At 39.3% G+C, this 22,867-nt stretch overlaps 1 protein-coding gene across 1 annotated transcript; it reads left to right on the plus strand.

The window, feature by feature from the left end:
* The first annotated feature begins 723 nt into the window (after positions 1-723).
* Positions 724-6,263, plus strand: LOC146621114 (arrestin domain-containing protein 3-like). Its single transcript, XM_085367734.1, has 7 exons — positions 724-735; positions 2,944-2,992; positions 4,793-4,850; positions 4,931-5,078; positions 5,169-5,265; positions 5,345-5,601; positions 5,862-6,263. Exons 4-7 carry the CDS (start codon positions 4,935-4,937, stop codon positions 6,261-6,263), a joined length of 900 nt encoding a protein of 299 aa, XP_085223860.1. The 5' UTR covers positions 724-735; positions 2,944-2,992; positions 4,793-4,850; positions 4,931-4,934.
* The last annotated feature ends 16,604 nt before the right edge of the window (positions 6,264-22,867 follow it).

The raw sequence follows: 22,867 nt of genomic DNA on the forward strand, positions 1-22,867 counted from the left end.
AACAGCTCAATTACTTCTTAAAACAGAATAACTGCTACGATGCCTTCCAGTCAGGTTTTAGACAGAACCACAGCACTGAAACTGCTCTGACCAAAGTGTTTAATGACATATGTCTGAACACAGACAGTAGAAAAATGTCAGTCTTAGTTTTACTGGATCTCAGTGCAGCATTTGATACAGTTGACCACAACATATTACTCAAACGACTGGAGAACTGGACAGGTCTTTCAGGAACTGTACTAAACTGGTTCAAAACATACTTAGAAAACAGGAAATACTTTGTATCAATAGGTAACTTCACATCTGAGCAGACAAGTATCACATGTGGAGTTCCCCAAGGTTCCATCTTGGGACCCCCTCTGTTTAACATTTACATGCTCCCACTGGCACAGATTATAAAGAACAACAAAATAAACTATCATAGCTATGCAGATGACACACAAATATATATCACAATGTCACCAGGAGACCAAGGCCCTGTACAGGCTCTTGGTAAATGCATTGAGGAAATTAATGACTGGTTGTGCCACAATTTTCTCCAGCTAAACAAAAACAAAACTGAGGTAATAGTCTTTGGCGCCAAAGAAAAATGATTACAGGTCACCAGAGAACTTCAATCTATACACCTAAAAACCACAGACCAGGCGAGAAATTTGGGTGTAGTGATGGATGCAGACCTAAACTTAGAAAAACACATTAAGACAATAACAAAGTCAGCTTACTATCACCTCAAAAATATTTCGAGGATAAAAGATCTGATGTCTCAACAGGACCTGGAAAAACTAGTCCATGCATTCATCTTTAGTAGGCTTGATTACTGTAACAGCATCTTTACAGGTCTACCTAAAAAATCAGTCAGACAACTACAGCTCATTCAGAACTCTGCTGCTCGAGTCCTCACTAAGACCAAAAAAGTGGACCACATCAGTCCAGCTCTGAGGTCTTTACACTGGCTGCCTGTCCGTCAGAGGATAGACTTTAAAGTTCTGATGCTGGTCTATTAAGCTCTGAATGGTTTAGGACCAAAATACATCAGTGACCTCCTGACCCAGTATGAACCTTCCAGATCCCTCAGGTCATCTGGATCCGGTCTTTTATCAGTTCCCAGAGTCAGAACCAGACACGGAGAAGCTGCATTCAGCTTTTATGCTCCTTATATCTGGAACAAACTCCCAGAAAGCCTCAGATCAGCTGAAACACTCAGTTTATTTAAATCCAGGTTGAAGACTCACCTGTTCTCAGCTGCATTTGAATAAAGCACCAAATCCACACTTTTAAGCTTAAACTTCAAAACTTACATTTTAACTACTGATTTTATCTACTGTTCTGATTTTATCTGTTTTGATTTTTTTTTACATACTGTTTTGTTTGTTTTTTTGTTTGTTATTTAGTTAGTTAGTTAGTTTGCTTGTTTTAATCAATTTTAAATCATGCTTTTTATTTGTTTTTGTTTCTAATGTCTCTGTAAAGCACTTTGAACCACCTTGTTCTTGAATTGTGCTATACAAATAAACTTGCCTTGCCTTGCCTTGCCACAGGATCATTCATTGTTGTAGGTGCCCATTTTTAATGCGTGTTGTTGGACTTCTTTGTGTGACCACGAATTTTAAAGTTGGACTCAGCCAAGCTCTAGATTGACTGCGCGCAGGTAAATCGATCAATATTGTAGGTATATTGGATGTTTGCTTAAGATCTGTGATTTTGAATGGTTTAATAAAAGGCACAGCCCGAAAAAGGGACATGGGCTCATCTTCCTGCAGGCTCACCACTCGCATGAGGTACCGTAGGGGTCGTATGCAATGTGAGCTGGGCGGCGCCCAGGAGCGGACGTCCTTCCCTTATTCTTCACTTATTTGCTCAAGTGAAGAGATATGTTTGACATATTTTTGACAAATTATATGCCAACAAGTCACTTATAACTGTTTATATTCCCGCAATAAATTTTTTGACAAATACCCCTAATCACTTTTTTTGCAGATGATCACTTTTTGGCACAACAAAGGCAGCTGGCAAAGCAACTAGTGGAGTGGTTGTAGCAAGGTAAACTGGAGACCATCGATCTGTGAACTTTTTTGCATGGTACAACTTCATGAGTTTGGCATTATTCAGTAACTTTTCAGATAAAAAGTAACCAACTTTATTAAGTGGTAGCACTGGGACAGACCCTCCTGCCCTGCAGCAATTGAAATAGGCTCCAGCTCCTTTCCTCTTGGACAAGCTGGATGGATGGGTGGATAGATGAATAAATGGATGGCATCGATGATTTTTTTTGTTACTTCTGAGAGCAAAGTTAGTAAATATTTATTTAGCCTTTCACTTTGGGTCTTGCGCTTTGCAGATAGTTGCTCAACACAATGTAGGGTTTAGCTATGGGCAGGGTTGGGGTTGGCCCTCTAAATGTGGAAGTTGCTTGTTCTCTCCCTGCTTGTGTCAGGTCTTTCCTGGTACTTCAACTTCCTTCTCAGTAAAAACAATTATCACTGCTGTTAATTTCGTGGTAAACTTCCCCTAATTTCAATATTTTTTGATTATCAAATCCCAGAAAGAGAGATTGCTGTGAACTTTGAAAAAAAAAAAAAAAAACAACAGAAAATTTCCATCATTTACATGACTGGCAAGGCTCCAACACTCAGCGTTTTAAAAACTCCTCCTTTTGAGTGATGGGGTTGAAATTTCTTGATCTGCCCGTCTGATCAGTTTATCTGTGCTGAGAAAAGCATTTCACTGACAGCTCTGAAATGTCACGGATAAAAGACTTTAATGTGACTTACGAGGCAATCAGTGAAGATCATGCTTTTTCTGAAGGAGATACTATAGTGGGCACAGTTAATTTCCGACTGACCAAAGACGTCAAAGTCAAGAGCGTTTTCGTGAAAGCCAAAGGAGACTCTATCGTAAAGTGGACAAAGTAATGGAGAGGAAAGGGAATTTCATTATAGTCACCGGAGATATTTCAAAGTGAAGGAATTTCTATTTGCAGAGAATGCTAGAGGTAAGGGGTTCAAGCATTTAAAACCTGAACTCAGGTTGTTATTGTGCCATTCCTAGCAGGACTTTTTGTTGCCATTTCAGTCCTCATGAAGGAATATAGTGTTTTTGTCATGTTCTCTGGCCTCTTCTCAGAGTTTTTGAGTCCTTTGGAGTTTTATAATCATTTAATTCTCATCTTTTTTTTTGATTGTCTTAATTGCTTATAGGTTTGTCATGTCACCGCCTTCTGTCCCATTACATGTTTACCTCGTGTGTATAAATACTACTTTTCTTATATATCCTTCATCTTGGCTTCGTCACTTCTGCTGTGTACCTCTTGAGTCTAATCTTGTAATTTTTCTATTATCTGCTTTTCTTGGCTAACCCGTGACAAGCCGTGGTGTTTTGTTTTCCTAATATGTGTGTATAGAAGTATAAACACACATATTCTTCCCTTATTCTTCACTTATTTGCTTATTCTGAAATGATTTTAAATTCTGATGCTTTTCATAGAGTTTATGGCTGAGTTATCAACATGTCCGAGTGCTCAGGTGGAGACAGGACTCATCCAGAAGAGGGCTGATTTATTTCCCCATGTAAACCTGAAGTTTGTGTAACTGCCAACTTAGAGTGGAAAATGAGCTTTGATGTGTTGTCCGCAACAACTACTCTCATGAAGGTTGCCACTAGCAATCAATTGGTATACATTTATCAGAACTGTGACACCTGTGGATCCAAGTGAGGTAAAGGAAGACTGGCAAGCTTAAAATGCATATCACAGAAATTGTTCTTATCTGGATAATTAAGCATGCATCAACACTTAAATTGGAGAGCATCCCCACCCCCATCCAGCCTTGCTTGTCTATGAAATAAAGAAAATACTTGTTTTGCAAGAATCTTTATCACTCTGTGTCAAGCTAGTTAATTTTGGGCACTTAAAGTATGATTAGAAAAATGTGTTTTTGTATTCGTTATAATTTCTCATGACTTCTTGGGCAGATCTCTCTTGAAAAACACATTTTAATGTCAGTGACACTTTTTTCAAGATAAATAAAAGATATGCAACAGTCATTTTGCCAAAATTAGATTGTAGCTTGTACCTTGTGATTCAAACATATTTTCTGGCTCAGAATGACTTTTATGATTCACAAGAGATATGTTTGACATATTTTTGACAAATTATATGCCAATAAGTCACTTAGAACTGTTTGTATTCCCACAATAATCTTTTAACAAATACCCCTAATCACTTTTTTGCTGATGATCACTTTTTTGGCGCAACGACGGCAGCTGGCAAAGCAATTAGTGGAGTGGTTATTAAATTTTTTTGTTACTTCTGAGAGCAAAGTTAATAAATATTTATTTAGCCTTTCACTTTGGGTCTTGCACGTTGCAGATAGTCACTCGACACAATGTAGGGTGTAGCTATGGGCAGGGTTTATGGGCCACATTTAGAGGGCCAACCCCATGTGGAAGTTGCTTGTTTTTTTCCTGCTTGTGTCAGGTCTTTCCTGGTACTTCAGCTTCCTTCTCAGTAAAAACAGTTATCACTGCTATTAATTTATTGGCAAACTTCCCCTAATTTCAATATTTTTTGATAGTCAAATCCCAGAAAGAGAGATTGCTGTGAACTTTGGAAAAAAAAACCAACAGAGAATTTCCATCATTTACATATTTCTTTACTGGCAAGGCTCCAACACTCAGCGTGTTAAAAACTTCACCATGTGAGTGACGGGGCTGAAATTTTTGAACACAGGTTGTTATTGTGCCATTCCTAGCAGGACCATTTGGACATACAAGTTTAATCATATTTCTCTTGCAGGCACTTCACTTCCCCAAGGGGCCCACACTTTTAAATTCAGGCTTAAAATCCCAGAGGGGTATGTGGGAATTTCTGGCTTCATGCATTAATACCGTGCTGTAGTTTGCTTTTACAAATAACTAGATTCTGTTTTTTTAGGAACATGCCTTCGTCCTTCCAGGGGAAACATGGAAAAATTGTCTATGTGGTTGAAGCAAAGATATCTCGGAGCTGGCATTTGCCTTCTGCAGTACAAAAAGAGATCAAGTTTGTTTCTAAGGCATTTCTAAACACTCCTCAAGTAATGGTAAACACTACAATGATGTGTTATAAATTTGACATCTGGATTACAATTGAGTTGATCTGAAAAAAAAAATGTCTGTCTGGTTCTTTACAGTGTCCACAATCTAGTTCAGTGAGTAAAGACGTCGGTGTTTTCTCTAAGGGACAGGTTCAAATGTCTGCTACCATTAGCAGAGGAGTTTGTTTTCCAGGTAAAATATCTGCAACTTACAAAATAAAATGTGAATAGATTTAAAAATTAAGCTCATTGTTAACATTTGCTATTGACAGGTGAAACTTTATCTGTTGTTGCCAAAATCTGTAACTCTTCCTCCAAGAACATAGAACCCAAATTCAAACTTCAGCAGAAAATAGTGTACAGATGCGATGGCAAGACTAAAACCTGTGATGAGACTCTGTTCAAAGAGGTCGGGGACACTATCCGTCCAAACTCAGAGCAAACTGCCTCCCGCCAGTTGAAGATTCCTAGTGATGCCATCGCCACCCTCCGTAACTGTGATATCATCTCAGTTGAATATCAGTTAAAGGTATAAAACTATGTCATAGGGATTTCATGGTGAACTTTGGTTGTAAATGTTTGTAGGTAAATAATAGATAAAGAAAATGTGTGTCTTAACCTCTTAAATAATTAATAACTACTATGAAGATAAGACGCTGCATAAAAAAGCATAACAAATAATAATTATATGTCAAATTAAAAAAGTAAAATTGGTAGTTTTATAAATTGCACTTTTAATTTGATGGTTACTTTAGTCTGATTTGATTCTAAATCTCTGACTTTTTCCAGGTATATCTGGACATTAGTTTTGCCTTTGACCCAGAGGTGGTGTTTCCACTGCTCATCATTCCTTACAGATTTGCAGCCATTCAGCCTGGGGAGCCTGTGGGCCCTTACCCACCCGGGAGAGCCTGGGCTCCAAGTTACAGCAACTACCCTTCCCTTGCCTTCCCCACTGGATCAGGTGCTTGTCCCTCACTAGATCCCGCTCAGCATGCAAACATAACAAGTGGCAATTTTAACCAGTGGCCACAAGGTGCTGCTCCATACGGGTTTTCAGTTCCAGGATTCACATCACCTTCAGTACCTGCATACCCTCCTGCTACGCCTCAATTTCAACAGGGAGAACCATCTCTTTCCCCTGAACTGGTAACTGAGCAAATTAATAAACTAAATGTGAGCAGTAAGTGACACCTTAAAAATAACTGTTAAGGTGAAAACCAAATTGGTCAGAGGCTATTCCTCAAACTGTAACTTTTAAAGTATCTGAAAGAAAAGAAAGTGGAATTAAATCATGTCATTGAGCCCAGATTTCACCTGTTGATGGCAGCAGAAGTCCAGCATGACCAAATGTAACAGTGCAGACAGAGATTCATACTGCAATCTCTGATCTCAAAAGAGGTCTTTGAGTCTCTTATTATATTTTTTTTGTTGATCCAACGATTCCTCTGTGGTCGTTGTTTTTGCCTAGATTTGAGAGGTATATCATCTTTCTCCACTGTAAATGATTCAAAATGCAGCTCCTGGATTCTTAAGTTGTATGAAAAAAGCAATACATAACTCATGACAATTAGTTTGTAAAGGGAATAAAAAGTGCAGTGTGGCATTATTAATTAGAGCTAGCGGTGTGTGTGCTTTTTTCATTTCTTTTTTCAGAAGCATGCGTCTGCAGGTAACTAATTAGTGCGTAAATTTGCTGTGAATTTTACTTTTACAGTTATTCTTTTTGTCTTTGCTACATTGTACCTGTAGAATATATATATATATATATATACTGGAAGTGCTGGGTATACAAGTCTGGCCTAAGTCTTTGGTCAGAAAGACTGCAGCAGTCCAGGAGTTTAGTTCACCGTCTTTAATGAAGCTTCACAGAAGATATGCACTTATAATTGTGGCAGGTGCAGTATCGGTGACTATAAGCATGGTTGTCTGGAAACAGAAACAGGTAACACTATAATTAGCAGGCTCAAAGACAACCAAGCAACAATCAGAACACATCATCTACTCAGACACAGCAATATTTTACAATGTCCACAAGGGGTCGCCGTAAGACCAGAAGTTGGCTAAATAGCACATATCTTCCCAGTTGCTAGTACTAAGGCAAGCATGTGGCGAGCTAACAACAGCTAAACTAAACAATAAACAACAGAAAAATCCTTTAACCGCGGGATATAATCATTGGGGGAGATTCTGGCCACTGGTATTAACTTAGTGCTAGTTAATTAAATAATTAAATAAACCTACTAACGTGGTAGCAGTGTACTGAGGCATAACTTTAGCTTAAACATACACAAACAACTATAACTATTATCATACCAGTTAACCTGTCAAAGGCAATAACACTTACAGTCTGTGTTTTACTTTTTCTTTAGATACAGTTAATGTAAAACTGCCAACTGCACTTTTAAATGTAGTATAAAAATGAAATTGACTTGGTGTATGTAATTATTGTTCACATATTTAGGATGAGAAAGCCTTCTTGCAGTGCTATCCTTAGGAGAGAGCTGCATTTTATCTTAAAGAATATTTAATTGTTGCATAAGTGGTTCTATGTATGCTGGAGATGTAAGTGTCACAGTCCGGCGAGGGCAGACTGTATGTGTTGACAAAAAGGACCCAAAACGCAGACTCCAAAAACTGAACGTGGCGTGGATTTAACAAAAAACAAGCCGTTTATTGAGGCTAGCAAAAAGGGTACAAATAAAAGGGCATTGGGGAAACTAAACAATAACCTAAACTGGGTGAACTAAAACTAAACATGGAAAAAAACCTTAAACATGGTGAACTGACATAGATACCTGAAGTTGTGACATGGATGAGCAGACGACCTGACAAAGAATGACTGAAAGCACACGGACTAAATACACACAGGAGGATAATGAGGGAAGTGGGAACACATGGAGAAACAGCTGACACACATGAACATAACGACGTCACAAGGAGAGAGTAACACTAAAAACATTGAACATAGGAACACAGGACCCCTCCAAAATAAAACAGGAAATATAATGAGACGCAGACCTGACAACATAAGACCCACAGACATGAAACACACGAAGGGCAAGGGAGACTTCACAGGGGTTGAAAACACAAGGGGGAACTAATAAGCAAATGAACATAGGAAACTTAATAAGCTTAAACATACACTATAAACATCAAAAGAACTAAAACTCAAAACACTGGGTCATAAGACCCAGGATCGTGACAGTAAGGTTCTAGAGGTGAAACACTTGCCAGGGCTTGTGGCTTATGCATTTTGTGACGACCTGCGTGGTCTCTGTTAAATCACTTAACGGTCATTTTGTATACTTACCTGATTTGTTGTCAGATTTTTGGCCACAAAAAGGCTACACACTAATTCCGACTATGGCAGATAATAAAACTAAAATCATATTTAGCTCTCTATAGAGGTTCGAGCAGGCTATACATTTAAGTGCGTGGCTTTTTTTCTTTTCTTTGTTTTTTACTGCAACTATATACTGGCCAGTGGTTGCCAGTGGACTCCCACACTGAAGTCCAGGCCCTGTATTTTAACTGATTAGTACTGGTTGAAGCTCAAATAATAATCTATAATAAAAAACATTTTGACCTGAACTACTGGTAAGTAGATGCAATCTAACATTTCTCTTGATATTTACATCAATAAAATTGTTGAGCAATTGCAAGCTTCGAATTTATTTTTGAGAGTGTACATTTTCCAGGCCGTAGACAAAGTCTTCATCCAGTGATCTATTGAGAAGGTAACAGGAAGAAACTATCAGAGATGCCAGTCACAGACCTGAAGATGTCTTTGGTCCTCCAAGGTATGGAGGCCTATCTCCCCCACCACTTCCCCTACCAGTGGCAGATGCCCTCAGACATCGGTGCATTGGTGGTTCTTTGTGTCCGGGGATGGGCGTCCAGGCTCACTCCTTGGTGGCTGCTTATCGGGGCCTGGAGCCTGGGGCTCGCTCGGGCCGCTTCGGGGGTGGGGTGCCCTCAGCCTCTCGGCCTGGGGCTCGGTCACTCTGGCACAGCTGGCTGCCAGCGGAGCTCACGGGCACGTCACTGCAACACCCCTGGCTTCTGCTCCGCGGCTGCTGAGTGAGCCCTCATCTGGGGCTCTCCTCAGCTCTTTCTGGGATAGTGGCGTGGTTGCCCCTCTGTTGGTCTTCCTTGGTCTCTTGTGTTCTGAGGGCCTCTGGATGTCTGGAGTTTTGATCTCCTCCATACCTGCTTCATGCCCTGGAGGACTGGGCTGTGGCTCCCCACACCCTCTAGCAGATTATTACATGAAGGAACCTTTTAAAAACAAGCGCGTTCATGCTCACAGGTGTACACACGGGTGCTCACACACACAAACTACACCCTTTTTGTCTCCTACCTCAAAGCACACTGTGCGCTGTCGATCTTACGTGCTGCACAATAATGTTTAATATTTAGTATTTACTGTTGTATTCCCATATATCATCGTGATGTTGTTTATTCTATTGCTCTCATTTTCTTCTGCTTGTTTTCTTTTTTCATTCTCAACACGTGAAATTAAAAAAAGTATCTACTGTTAAAAAAAAAAAGGAAAAAAAAGGAAAATGTGCGCTGTGGCAGTTTTTTGACCATAACGTTGTGATATGTTAGCTTTGTTTGTATGTACGAGTCAGAAATAAACTTGGACAGCTCACAAAAAAAAAAAGAAAAGAAAAAAAGAAGATGTCTTTGAATCTTTGAAAGACAGAGAGTCTTGGAACATCTGCAGGATGTTGAACTGTCAGTTATTGTGTCATTTGAACTTTAAGTATGCTTTGAACCTAACCTGATCCATTAAAGTACACCTTTGGGGTGTTCCCTAAAGCTATAAAATACATCAACAACAGTTCTTAGAAAGACACTCTCAGAAGGAGCTGCTGTCAATCTACGGCATGTAGAAACGAGGTACTCCCCTTTGAGAAATAAATGTTTTTATTTTACATACCACAATTAGTGAATCTACAGGGTGGGCCATTTATATGGATACACCGTAATAACATGGGAATGGTTGGTGATATTAAAGTCCTGTTTGTGGCACATTAGTATATGTGAGGGGGCAAACTCCTCAAGATGGGTGGTGACCATGGTGGCCATTTAGAAGTCGTCCATCTTGGATACAACTTTTGTTTTTTCAGTAGGAAGAGGGCCATGTGACACATCAATCTTATTGGTAATGTCACAAGAAAAACAATGGTGTGCTCGGTTTCAACGTAACTTTATTCTTTCATGAGTTATTTACAAGTTTCTGACCACTTATAAAATGTGTTCAATGTGCTGCCCATTGTGTTGGATTGCCAATGCAACCCTCTTCTCCCACTCTTCACACACTGATAGCAACACCGCAGGAGAAATGCCAGCACAGGGATCCAGTATCAGTAGTTTCAGGTGCTGCATATCTCGTATCTTCACACCATAGACAACTGCCTTCAGATGACCCCAAAGATAAAAATCTAAGGGGGTCAGATCGGGAGACCTTGGGGGCCATTCAACTGCCCACGACGACCAATACATTTTCCAGGAAACTGTTCATCTAGGAATGCTCGGACCTGGCACCCATAATGTGGTGGTGCACCATCTTGCTGGAAAAACTCAGGGAACATGCCAGCTTCAGTGCATAAAGAGGGAAACACATCATGTAGCAATATCAAATATCCAGTGGCCTTGAGGTTTCCATTGATGAAGAATGGACCCACTATCGTTGTACCCCATATACCACACCAAACCATCACTTTTGTTGTTCCAACAGTCTTGGAGGGATCCATCCAATGTGGGGTAGTGTCAGACCAATAGCGGTGGTTTTGTTTGTTAACTTCACCATTCACATAAAAGTTTGCCTCATCACTGAACAAAATCTTCTGCGTGAACTGAGGGTCCTGTTCCAATTTTTGTTTTGCCCATTCTGCAAATTCTGTGCACCGATCTGGGTCATCCTCGTTGAGATGCTGCAGTAGCTGGAGTTTGTAAGGGTGCCATTTGTGAGTAGCTAATATCCGCAGAAGGGATGTTCGACTAATGCCACTCTCCAGTGACATGCAGCGAGTGCTACGCTGTGGGGTCTTGCTGAATGAAGCTAGGACAGCAACTGATGTTTCTTCATTAGTAACAGTTTTCTTGCGTCCACATTTTGTCAAATCCAACACTGAACCAGTTACACGAAACTTAGCAAGCAGTTTGCTAACTGTAGCATGGGAGATGGGTGGTCTCGTACGGTGTCTTGCATTGAAAACTGCTGCAATGACCTGGTTACTGCGTTCACCAGATATCAACACAATTTCGATCCGCTCCTCACGTGTTAACCTCTTCGACATGTCAATGGCTGTGAACGAAGAGAAACTTGTAAATAACTCATGAACGAATAAAGTTACGTTGAAACCAAGCACACCATTGTTTTTCTTGTGACATTACCAATAAGATTGATGTGTCACATGGCCCTCTTCCTATTGAAAAAACAAAAGTTGTGTCCAAGATGGCCGACTTCTAAATGGCCACCATGGTCACCACCCATCTTGAGGAGTTTGCCCCCTCACATATACTAATGTGCCACAAACAGGACTTTAATATCACCAACCATTCCCATGTTATTACGGTGTATCCATATAAATGGCCCACTCTGTACTTCTACATTAGTGTGAAACCTTTTTCCCTCTTCAAAGCTAAATTAATGTTACTGGCTATTGATTGATGCTATAGTTGATGTGACCCCTATCCTTTCAGAGTTGTGTGGTATTATTTTGCAATTTCTTTTGTCATTTTATGGCATTACATTCGTACATTATAATATTGTAATGGTAATAACACGTCTTTCCAATTTTGGCCCACTGTTAATGTTAATGAGCATTAAGTTTGCACTTTTACATACTATCAACAACCATACAATGGCTCTTTTGAGAAACTGTTATCCAGAATTATATGTTCTCCTGGCTGCAAATGATACTTTATCCCAGGATAAGAAGGAAAAAAACATGTAGCAGGGGAACATGTCTTTTCAAACCCTGCAATGCCAGTCACATACCACATGTCAGTTTTTGGAATATTGAATTGCTCTGCAAAGGAGACAGCTGTGCTGTTTTTTATAATGTACCTTTGAGCCCTGCCCTCTTGAACCAATGTTCACATTACAGGTATTCAAAGACCTGCAGCTAGAAGGCATTTCTTTTTCTGAGAAAAACACACATTCTTGGATATTATGGCATGCAGGAACATGTGCTGCATGTTTTAAGAGACTTATCATTTCTGGTTGAATAAATACAGAACATATCAGTTTAAATGTTACCAGGACAATGATAGTTTTATAGCAGCAGAATAAAGAATAAAAATAGTGCAGTCCACAGCACATAAACAACATAGCTAAAGTGAAAGTGAAAGTGCCACAGGCTCACTTAGTGTGGAACAGACTTAAACTGAATAGCACCAGCTTGGGAATACCATTTCAGAGATGTATAGTAAGGTGCTGAGATTGTGCCAGAGAGAAGAGCAAATTGCACAAATAGATATTTTGTGCAGATAAATCTAAAACAGCTGCAATAAGGTATGGTACAGACAGAAGAATCATTGTACAGTTTCCCAGAAAACAGCAGGAATGAGTTCCTGAAGCATTCCTTATTACAGCCAGGTTAAATAAGCCTGAGGGAGAATGAACTCTGTTTTCACAGCAGCATGAAGTGGAGTGGATGGGATGTATTTTCTATGATTGAGAGCAGTTTTTGCAGTGACTTCCTATTCCTCTTTGACTCCGGCCAATAATGGTTAAAGCCTTGTGAATTAGTTTGTTGATCCTGTTGGCATCTCTGGCAATGGTGTTTAGCTACCATAATGTTTTATTGGATTATATTTGATGGCTTGGGTCCCAGAAAGATTAGCAACCACTGTTGTGGAAGCTAATGGAGTTCCTTATTAATAATTAAATAAATAAATAAATATAAGTGGCACCTTATTGATTGGAGTTGGTTTATTTTGTTCAGCTTAAGCAGGAAGTTCTGATTTAATTATATTATTGTGGTGAATATTGTATTTAAGCAACAGTTGATGTAAATTTAATTTCATATAAATTTCATATTTAATGTATAATTGTATAACTGTATTTGTATTTACATTGCATGTATATGACAAACTGTATTATTTTTCTTGTTACTGACCCACACACACAGACGAGAGGTCTAATCAAGTTTAATTTCTTTCTTTCTTTTCTTTTTTTTTTTTTTTGCCTGTCCAGCACTGTAGCAATCAGAATTACTGTCTGAAGGCAAAGACAAATGTCCAACAGATTTATTTTCTTGAGTGGATCATTACAGCTTTTGGTATACTGGTGGATTTTGTTGTCATAGTTTAATCGATCTTTATTATTTATTTATTTATTTAACTTTTACATTTTTGCAGTCAGAATGGACTGGGCTGGGGGACAGGAAAGAGAAAGAAATTGGGAACTGAGTTAACGATGGAGAGAGAAAGAAAACTAGAGGAGAAGAGAGACAGAGAGAAAGGACACTGAAAATCTGTTTAATCACCTGCTGAAAAAAAAACAAGAAAAAAGAAAACATCACAAGAGGCAAACCACAGCAACAGCCAACATAAGCACAAGTAACAGTAAATTATAAATATTGAATGTCAAATTCAAATTCAAATTTTATTTGTCACGTACACAGTCATACACAGTACGATATGTAGTGAAATGCTTGGACAACTGCTTGTGACCTAAAGAAAACAAAAAAAGGAAAGGAATAAGATAGGAAATAAATATGAAAAATTAAAAAGGGTAAATTTAACTGGGAAAGAATAAGATAAAATATGTAAATTAAAGTTGAAAATAAAATAACTGTACAACAAAATACACAATATAGAACTATATAAGAATGTATGAAGAAATATAAATAAATATATACACAATAACAGCAGCTGTACAAGTATTAACTGGAAATGAAGAATATAATGTCCAGTGTTGTGCAATCCACATTATGTCTTGTGCGGTGCAAATATGCTTAAAGTGATTTAAGTGATGAAGTGAAAATAATGTCCAGAAAGTCCAGTGTGTGTGTGTAACAACTGTATGTGTGGGTCAGTACTGTGTGGTGGTGTGATTGAGAGACCGTATCGCCTGCGGGAAGAAGCTCCTCCTCAGTCTCTCTGTGTTGGTCTTCAGGGAGCGGAATTGCTTTCCTGACCTCAACAGAGAGAACAGTCTGTTGTTGGGATGGCTGAGGTCCTTCACGATCTTCCTGGCCTTGGTCCAGCACCGCCTGCTGTAGATTGAGTGCAGGTCAGGGAGCTCGGAGCGGATGGTGCGCTCAGCTGATCGCACAACCCTCTGTAGAGCTCGTCTGTCCTGTATGGTGCTGTTCCCGAACCAGGTTAAGATGTTTCCCGTCAGGATGCTCTCTATGGTGCACGAGTAAAAGTTCCTGAGCACCTTGGAGGGCAGTTGGAAGTCTCTTAAGCGTCTGAGGTGGTAGAGACGCTGACGGGCCTTTTTCACCATGGTGTTGATGTGACAGGACCATGACAGGTCCTGCGTGATGTGAACTCCGAGGTATTTGAAGCTGTCCACTCTCTCCACTGGGCACTTGTTGATGACAGGGGTCTGGTAGTTCCTCTCCTGCTTAGTGCTGAAGTCCACTATCAGCTCCTTTGTCTTACTGACGTTTAGAAGGAGGTTGTTCCTCTGGCACCAGTTCTCCAGATTCCTAATCTCCTTCAGGTAGGCCGTCTCGTTGTTATCAGAGATCAGGCCCACCACGACGGTGTCGTCAGCAAACTTGATGATGGTGGTGGAGCTGGTAGTGGCCACACAGTCAAAGAGTACAGCAGGGGGCTCAGAACACACCCCTGGGGGGCTCCAGTGCTGAGAGTGGTGGAGGCTGAGACATGTCTGCCCATCCTTACTGCCTGTGGTCTGCCAGTTAGGAAGTTGGAGATCCACTGACACATAGATGAGCTGAGTCCCAGATGCTCCAGCTTGGTGGTGAGTGTGGAGGGAATTATGGTGTTAAATGCAGAGCTGTAGTGTATGAAGAGCAGTGATGCGGACGCTGTACCGGTCTGTTGTGGTGAAGAGAGAGCTGAGTGTAAAAGCGAAGCTCTCAATTTACCGGTCGGTCTATGCCCCTACCCTCACCTGTGGTCACAAGCTGTGGGTAGTGACCGAAAGAACGAGAACGCGAATACAAGCGGCGGAAATGGGCTTCCTCCGAAGGGTGGCTGGCCTCTCCTTTAGAGTTCAGCCAACCGGGAGAGCCGCTGCTCCTCCACATTGAAAGGAGCCAGTTTAGGTGGTTAGGGCATCCGACAAGGATGCCCTTTGGTCGCCTCCTGGGCGAGGTTTTCCGGGCATGTCCCATCGGTAGGAGGCCCCAGGGCAGACCCAGGACACGCTAGAGAGATTATATCTCTCGGCTTGCCTGGGAACGCCTTGGTATTCCCCTGGATAAGCTGGAGGAGGTGGCTGGGGAGAGGGAGGTCTGGGCTTCTCTGCTTGGGATGCTGTCCCCGTGACCGGGCCCCGGATAAGTGGAAGAAAATGGATGGATGGATGGATGGATGTTACTGAGCAACATACAAGACTGATAATGCATGATATGTTTAGAGGAAGCAGCCAACCAAGATAGCGTGTGTCTCTGAGTACCTGTTTGTACACACCTGTACATTGCATGTCATGTACATGCAATGTAAATACAAATACTGTTATAAAATGATACATTTAATATGAAATTTATATGAAATTAAATTTACGTCAACTGTTGCTTAAATACAATATTCTTTTTATACAGGTGTGTACAATATTCACCCTCAGAGGAGGAGAAGCGTCTATGTTTTTTTTTCCTGGAATCTGTCCAGGGTGCACCCCACCTATTGCCCTGTGGTAGTTGAAATAGGCTCTGCATGGGGAAGAGAATGGATAGATACTAGAACACCAAGAATACCTGTTGAATCAATTACATTTTTTAAACTTTGATTTACTGACAAACTAAAGTTATTCCCTTGTCTCCTGTGGGACAATACGTTTTAATGTTGATTCGGTTCAGAGAATTCAGAGCTTTAACATGTGGCCACCACTGATTAAATCTACTGGAACATAGATGTTTATTTTATGGGTCTGTGCGCTTTATCACCAGATTAACATTTTTCTGCACCATTTATTTTTTGGTCTTTTCCCAACAGCGTTGCATTTTACTTTTATATTTTTTATGGTTTTTGTAGATTTTTCTGTGGAGGAAAAGGTACATGGCAGGGTGGTGGTTTGTCTTAATTCCTGCTTCATAAATAGAAGTTTTTATTTCTCAGGAGATCTACATTATTAAAAAACTAAACTAACATTTGGTGGAATGCTCTATGAGCATTGCAAGTGTTCTGTTGAATCTCATTTGGCCACAGACAATCTTTAGTCAAGCATCTGTTATAGAAACTGTGGGAATGTGTGTTATCAAAACCAAAGATTCTAATCATAGCCATGAAGACATTAGCATTCAAGGCTGGACAGTTGCAAAATTTGGATTACTTTGCACCATCAGCTGCTGTGCTGTTTGTATCTAAGTACGCTTTTGATTTAACCAACCCATTCCGAAAACTGTCACGGAGCTGGAGCCAACACCCTGTCAAAGAAAGAGACTTGGTTCTTAGAAACGCATAAGAAGAGAATTCCTAGAAGCAGACTCTCAGACTGAGCAATTGTCAAGTTATAACATGTGTTCATAAGATACTCCCTTTTTTGAGCCTTTTAAGTGCACTTGTTTTGTTTTCCTTTTACATAGCAACACCTGTAAATGTCTGTGGACAGTAGAGAGTAAAACGTTGCTTTTTTGTTACTGGCCATGGTTAAATCGATCCCCACCCTGTTGTGTTTTTGGGGTGATTTTATGATACTTTGTTTGTCACTGTGGTGTCTCATTTATACATTATAATATTGTAAAGGTAAGAACAAGTCTGGCTTTTCAACTTTGGGCCCCTCGTTACTGTTAATATTCTATATCATCAAAAGCAACAATGGCTCTTTTGAGAAACACTTTTTCAGAGGTTGAATATATGTCCCCAAGGCTGCAAATGACACTCTCATGGACTAAAGGATTAATGACCTTAGAACATGTCTTCTCAAACCCTGAGATGCCAATCAAATTCCCAAGGATTGGTGTTGGAATACTGAACTCTGAACTTTAAACAGCTATGTGATTTAGACTAATGTAGTCTTTGGGCCTACCCTGCAACCCATTTGAGCTATTCTTTAAGAGTTATTCCAAGAACTGCAGCTGGAAGACAGTGTTATTTCCAGGAAAAGCTTTTTCAATTATTGCATGTTGTGACATGTAGGAATACTTACCTGTGTTTGTCTTCTTTGCTCATGTCTCTTTCTCTCTCTCTCTCTGTTTCTTTTATTATATGCATAATTGTATGGTACAGATTAACACTTTAAATAGTGGGTTAGCCAGACTTTATTTTTGCTCAAGGCATACATGCTGTAATATTCTTTTTGCATTTCCCTCTTGCCATAACGTACATATGAGATGTTACAAGATGTTTGATCCCACCAGGGGCGGAGCGTGGGGGTGGCTTACGGGGCTTAAGCCCGGGTTGTTTTGTCAGAAGCCCGGGGTATTTTGGAGTGTAATTTTTTCATAGTTAGATGCCTGGCTGACAACTGTATAAAACAAAAAGTACACACAATATTCGAAGCACATAGTGCACACTGTGGGAATTTACGACTGTGCGTGAATCCCCCCTGATATTGGTATGATCCAAGCTCAGGCACTAAGCGACTGAGCGAGGGGGCGGGGGGAGCTGCTGCCCGTGAGTGCGCTGTTGGAGAGACGGAGCCAGCCATACTAAGGAGAGCTTAAGTTTGAGCAGGTACCAAAGCAAATCATTCGTACCGTACAAATAATGTAAATATGACGGTGCATCACGAAAGATTGATATCAAACTGATCACTTGACCAATATTATTTTACTTGCTCTTCAAGTGAATCAACAAATGGCGAAATGAAAAGCCGAACAAATGCTATTTTTTAGAGAGTCTTAGCTTACGTGTGTTTATTTCATATTTTCAGTTCTTACCCTCCCCGACTAATTCGGTTTCAGTTATGTACTGAAATATAAGAATGGACATTAGAGGCTTCTTTCAAAGAAAAAACTCAGGTAAATGTTATTTTATATATTATGCTTTGTATGTTGTTCAGCATATTTCTATGCAAAACAAGAGGGATTTCAGTACACAGCAGGATATTCACATTTGTAACCAGATATTTACATACACTTTAGGGAGAAAACATAAAGCATTTTTACTGTACAACATCAATTTAGAGTAAACTTTTGTTTTAGATAAATATTGAAATATATTTTGAATGAGTTAAATGTCAGAATAAAGAGAGACAGAGCTGTCTATTTTTTATCACTTTCATTAAATTTAGGAGTACATGTACACTAAGTTTATTGTTAATTAATAAGAAAACTCCAGAGGATTCCATTCTGAGCTGAAGAAGCTTCTGATAGGTTAGTAGAGTCCATGTGAGTAAATTGGTGGCACAGCTGTGGATGCATATAAGGCAAAACACAGAGCCTGTTTCTTTGACATGGGAAAATCAAGAGATGTCAACCAAAACACCAGGAAAAGAACTGTGGAGCTCCATAAGTGTGGCTCAGTTTGAATACAATTTGGTGCCATTTGCAATTAAAAAACACAGACAGTTTCTCTCTTTACTCTTAAAGTTAACAAATATGTTTTTATATTTATCAATCTAAAAAAATAAACATTTAGTCTGATTTGATGTTACAATTAAAAAAGTGTTTGTGTTTTGATCTGAAGAGTTTGTAAATATCTGGTTTCAACTGTATATTTGATGATTGTCAGCACAAAGAGGGAGAGAGAGGAGCAGAGATTGAGATGGAGAATGAGGACAGAACAGAGATGAACAAGAGCAGGTGAGACACACATGTTAGTCAAATGGTTGCTTACTAAAAGTATCACTGTATCATAGGTACTCATGTATCTCGTACCTAGTGTTTCTTTTTAGGTTTGCTATTTTTCAAATTCTATATTTATTAAGTTCTGCAGGCTTGTTTGCACAACAAGGCTAAATAATTATATAAACTTTTCTCAATCTAAATATTGTACTTTGGTAGAATTAAATAAATAAGTGTAGTGCAGGTCTATGATGATTTTTAGTGCTACTATCATCTAGTTCTGATTGTGGTTATGTCTTGGTTAAGTCCTCAGTAATCCTGCTTTTGAACTGTTGTAGTCCTGTTTTAATTCTGGATCAGTTCTGGGTCTGGTTGAATTGGGGTTTAGTCCCTGTGTCTTGATACAGCCCCGACTTCGTTCTGTCTTGCTGCTCAATTAAAAAACTAGTTTAAGGTGTCCTGCATGTGTGATATATATATTTCCCTATATGAAGTCATTCTTTTTTGAACAAAACTCAAAACAGAGCCTATTAATCTTTCAGTCATTTCTACCCCCCCCCCCCTCAAAAAAAAAAAAAAAAAATCCCACATGCATACTACCCTTTAGGGCTAAGCCCCGGGTGTTTCAAATGTCTGGCTCCTCCTCTGGATCCCACTGCTTGTATTCAAGTCCCATCAAAATTTTAAAGGGCATTTTGTTCTGACATTTTGCAAGAGATACATTCTAGACTGCTGGCTCATGTAAAGAGCATATAGTGAGATTAAAGTTTAAAAATTATGATTTATTTATCAAACCACTACAGCTCTGGGTTGACTAAGTAAACACACTTTATTTTAGCATAACATAATTGTCGAACACATGGTAATCAAATACACTTAGCATTGTAAAAAACTATTAGCTATACATAACCAGTTGATGTCAGATTAATAGCTGGACTAAATAAACCAAGAACATTAACATCAATCATCATGCTTCTTGAAAAAAACCCCAAATCTGGCAGCTTGAACAACCATAATTAATGTAAGTACACAGAATTCTTACGTACACATTAATTCTTTTTAACATTAATCTGTTCTATTCAGAGAAATGTGTAGAATTTAAAAATCTGGAAGTTCTTTTTGTGCCTTTTCTACTAATCCACCCACTACTGATTTCAGTGTAAAAACTTCTCATTTCAGCAAGTTAGCTCATGTTTTACTGTCTTGTTTCTGAACTAAGCTCTTCCAAGAAAAGTTGTTTAAAACCATACGGCTCCAAAACGGCCTTCTAAGTAGGGTTTGAGCTGGGAAATTGAAGTGAAAAGATTTAAAAGTAAAAAAACTAAGCCAAAAACTAACCAACAGTAAGTTATGCTTTTTTAAAGCCTACATCTAACTTTATACAAGATATAATCTGTACGTGTAATTCTTTCTGCGAATAGTTTATCTTGTGCCTTTTTCTAAATTTACAGAAAAGGAGCTTTTATAAAGGTCTTGAACAATAACGCCTGTGCCTGCTTATGACTGTCAGTGGCCACTGACATCTAACCAACCATCCACTAAACACTAGAAAATGGGTATAGTAGACAGTGGTGCCAGACAACCCCGTTCCCCATCCTTTTATTGAAATCTGTGCACTAGCACTTGATAGCACCATTTGTGTCAATTTCAGAGGAACCAGAAATCTTATCTGCACTAGTAACTAATTACATTTTGTCACTAAACTGTTATTACTTTCATATAAATTTAGACCCAGTTGCGCGGCATTTCCACTACACCAAAATGCCGTTACACTTTCGTGGAAGACCCAACAAACCTGTAAAACTAAAAGCTGCTCTTGATTGCACCACAAAGGTTGTGGCATGACAGTTCATTATTAAATGTTGTGCAATACTATTGTGCAGCATCTATGATTTGATGCCTAACTGGAATGACTCAGACTCATGCCAAAAAGTGCTTTTTCAAAATGTTTTTAGGATGTTGACATGATTGTGAGATTTTAAATGTGTAACTTTTCTGTGCAATAAGTACCCGTATACCTATGCACATTTGCCTAGCAGTCCTCAGTTGAATACATACTATACTACTATACACGGATCCATGCTAATACCGGTATAGTTGTGGTCTTAAGTGGAAATAATCTCACACCTCCACTTAAGCCAGACAAATGAGGTATGATGAATGAACAAAAGAATATGCCAGACAAAATAAGGTGACAGACAGAAAGAGAATGATCTGGTACTGGTTGTAAATAGGTGTGAATTACAGATATGTGTGCATGCTCTTACAAATCCAAAATATGAAAACATGACCATTTATCTAAATGGATATTTTAAGATCCAGTATTTGAAGTCTATACAGTTTAGGCTATGCTCGTTTAAAAAAAATGGAGATTGGTTTGTTAAGATGAATACACAGAAAATAGATGGAGAGGCAACTTGTCTGAGGATCTATGTTGCTTGCGAATATTGAGACAAGTGAGATAGATCTGAATTTTCTTGTAAGACTATCTAATCCTCTCTTGCCCAGTTTTAATGAGCTCATATGAATTATAGCTTCAGTTTCCTGTTTTTAGCTGGCAGGTGTGGTCCTCTGCAGCTGTAGCTCATCTACTTTAAAGTTTCTTGTGCATTCACAGATGCTGTTTTGCATATTCTGGTTGTGATGGGTGAAAATTTGAGTTATTTTTCTTTCCTATTAGTTCAAAACAGATTGTTAGTCTCCTCTAACCTCTGGGATCAATGGGACATTTTCACCCAGTGAACTGACACTTGCTGGCCAACTTTCCTTTTCCAGACCATTCTGTGTAAACCCTGGTGATCGTTCTGTTGGAAATCTCAAGACCGGCCGACATGCCATGAATTACCATACCAGATTAAAAGTCACTTAAATAATGTGTTTCTTCCTTATTTTGATGCTTTGTTTGAACTTCGGCAGATCATCTTCAACATGTCTACATGTCTAAATACACTGAGTTGCGATTGTGTGATTATTTACATTAAAGAACAGTTGCAAAGACATCTCTAGTAAAGTGACCAATGAGCATTTGCACAGGGAAACTGACCAACAGTTGTTTATAATCAGCTGAAAAACCTATGACACTTTTGGAAGGTCAGAGAAGAAGCATGATTGGTAAGTTCTTAGCTGTTGAGCTGGCAGCTAAACTATGGTTAAGTTAGAAGATACAACTAAGTTATGTTTTGCTAAACAATTTTTTTATTGATGAGGGAAATATGTTGAGGATTAAATATTATTCGAAATGTCTTGACGTGTGCTTAATCACTGGGTAAGAAAAATCCCAGAAAGTTGATTCCGTTCATCTGCATGTGGCGTTTTCCGTGGGAGAAACGTTTCATCATTCATTGAACTGAATTCTTCAGTCTCAGCTGACTGCATCTTTTCCCAGCCTTGTAAACAGCACAATTGCACAAGCACCGAAACTAGCACTATTGACTAACAACTGGCCATGAGGTCAATCTTAAGTGACTTCAGGAGAAACCTGCACTCCACTGAAATTGAAGAAGTGTGCACCATGTGCAGATAAATGGAATCAACTTTCTTGGATATCATTTGTAAAGTAGGAAAGAAAGTCATTACCTCATGATATAAATGATCCTGCTCTAATTTGGCACCATCTACAAAAGAGGCAAATTATAGCAAAGAACTGTGTTTATGTCCATTGGTGTATATATGCATGAAAGTTGAAGAGAAAGTGCCTCTGTAAGAAAAAAGGTGAAGGACTGTGAATCAAGACACACAGTGGGGCGTGGTACAGAGGGTGGGTACAAGTTCAGGCTTGCCTCTGTCCCAGCCCAGGTCTATGTATGTATTAAGAGCTCGCCTCAGCTTCACAGGCACCCAGGAGACCCTACAAGCTGTGTGTGCGTTTCTGTGTCATTTCTCAAAGTCATCAACCTGTGACAAGAAGAC

Source organism: Diplotaxodon limnothrissa, linkage group LG12 (assembly GCF_057381915.1).
Source record: "Diplotaxodon limnothrissa isolate DT_005_m linkage group LG12, D_limnothrissa_male_GT1.1, whole genome shotgun sequence".
In the NCBI taxonomy this organism is placed as follows: domain Eukaryota; kingdom Metazoa; phylum Chordata; class Actinopteri; order Cichliformes; family Cichlidae; genus Diplotaxodon; species Diplotaxodon limnothrissa.

Coding starts and splice junctions, on each gene's coding strand:
- LOC146621114 (XM_085367734.1), top strand. CDS start 4,935: ATGCCTTCGTCCTTCCAGGGGAAACATGGAAAAATTGTCTATGTGGTT. Junction 5,079..5,168: donor TAAACACTCCTCAAGTAATG/GTAAACACTACA, acceptor GGTTCTTTACAG/TGTCCACAATCTAGTTCAGT. Junction 5,266..5,344: donor CAGAGGAGTTTGTTTTCCAG/GTAAAATATCTG, acceptor TGCTATTGACAG/GTGAAACTTTATCTGTTGTT.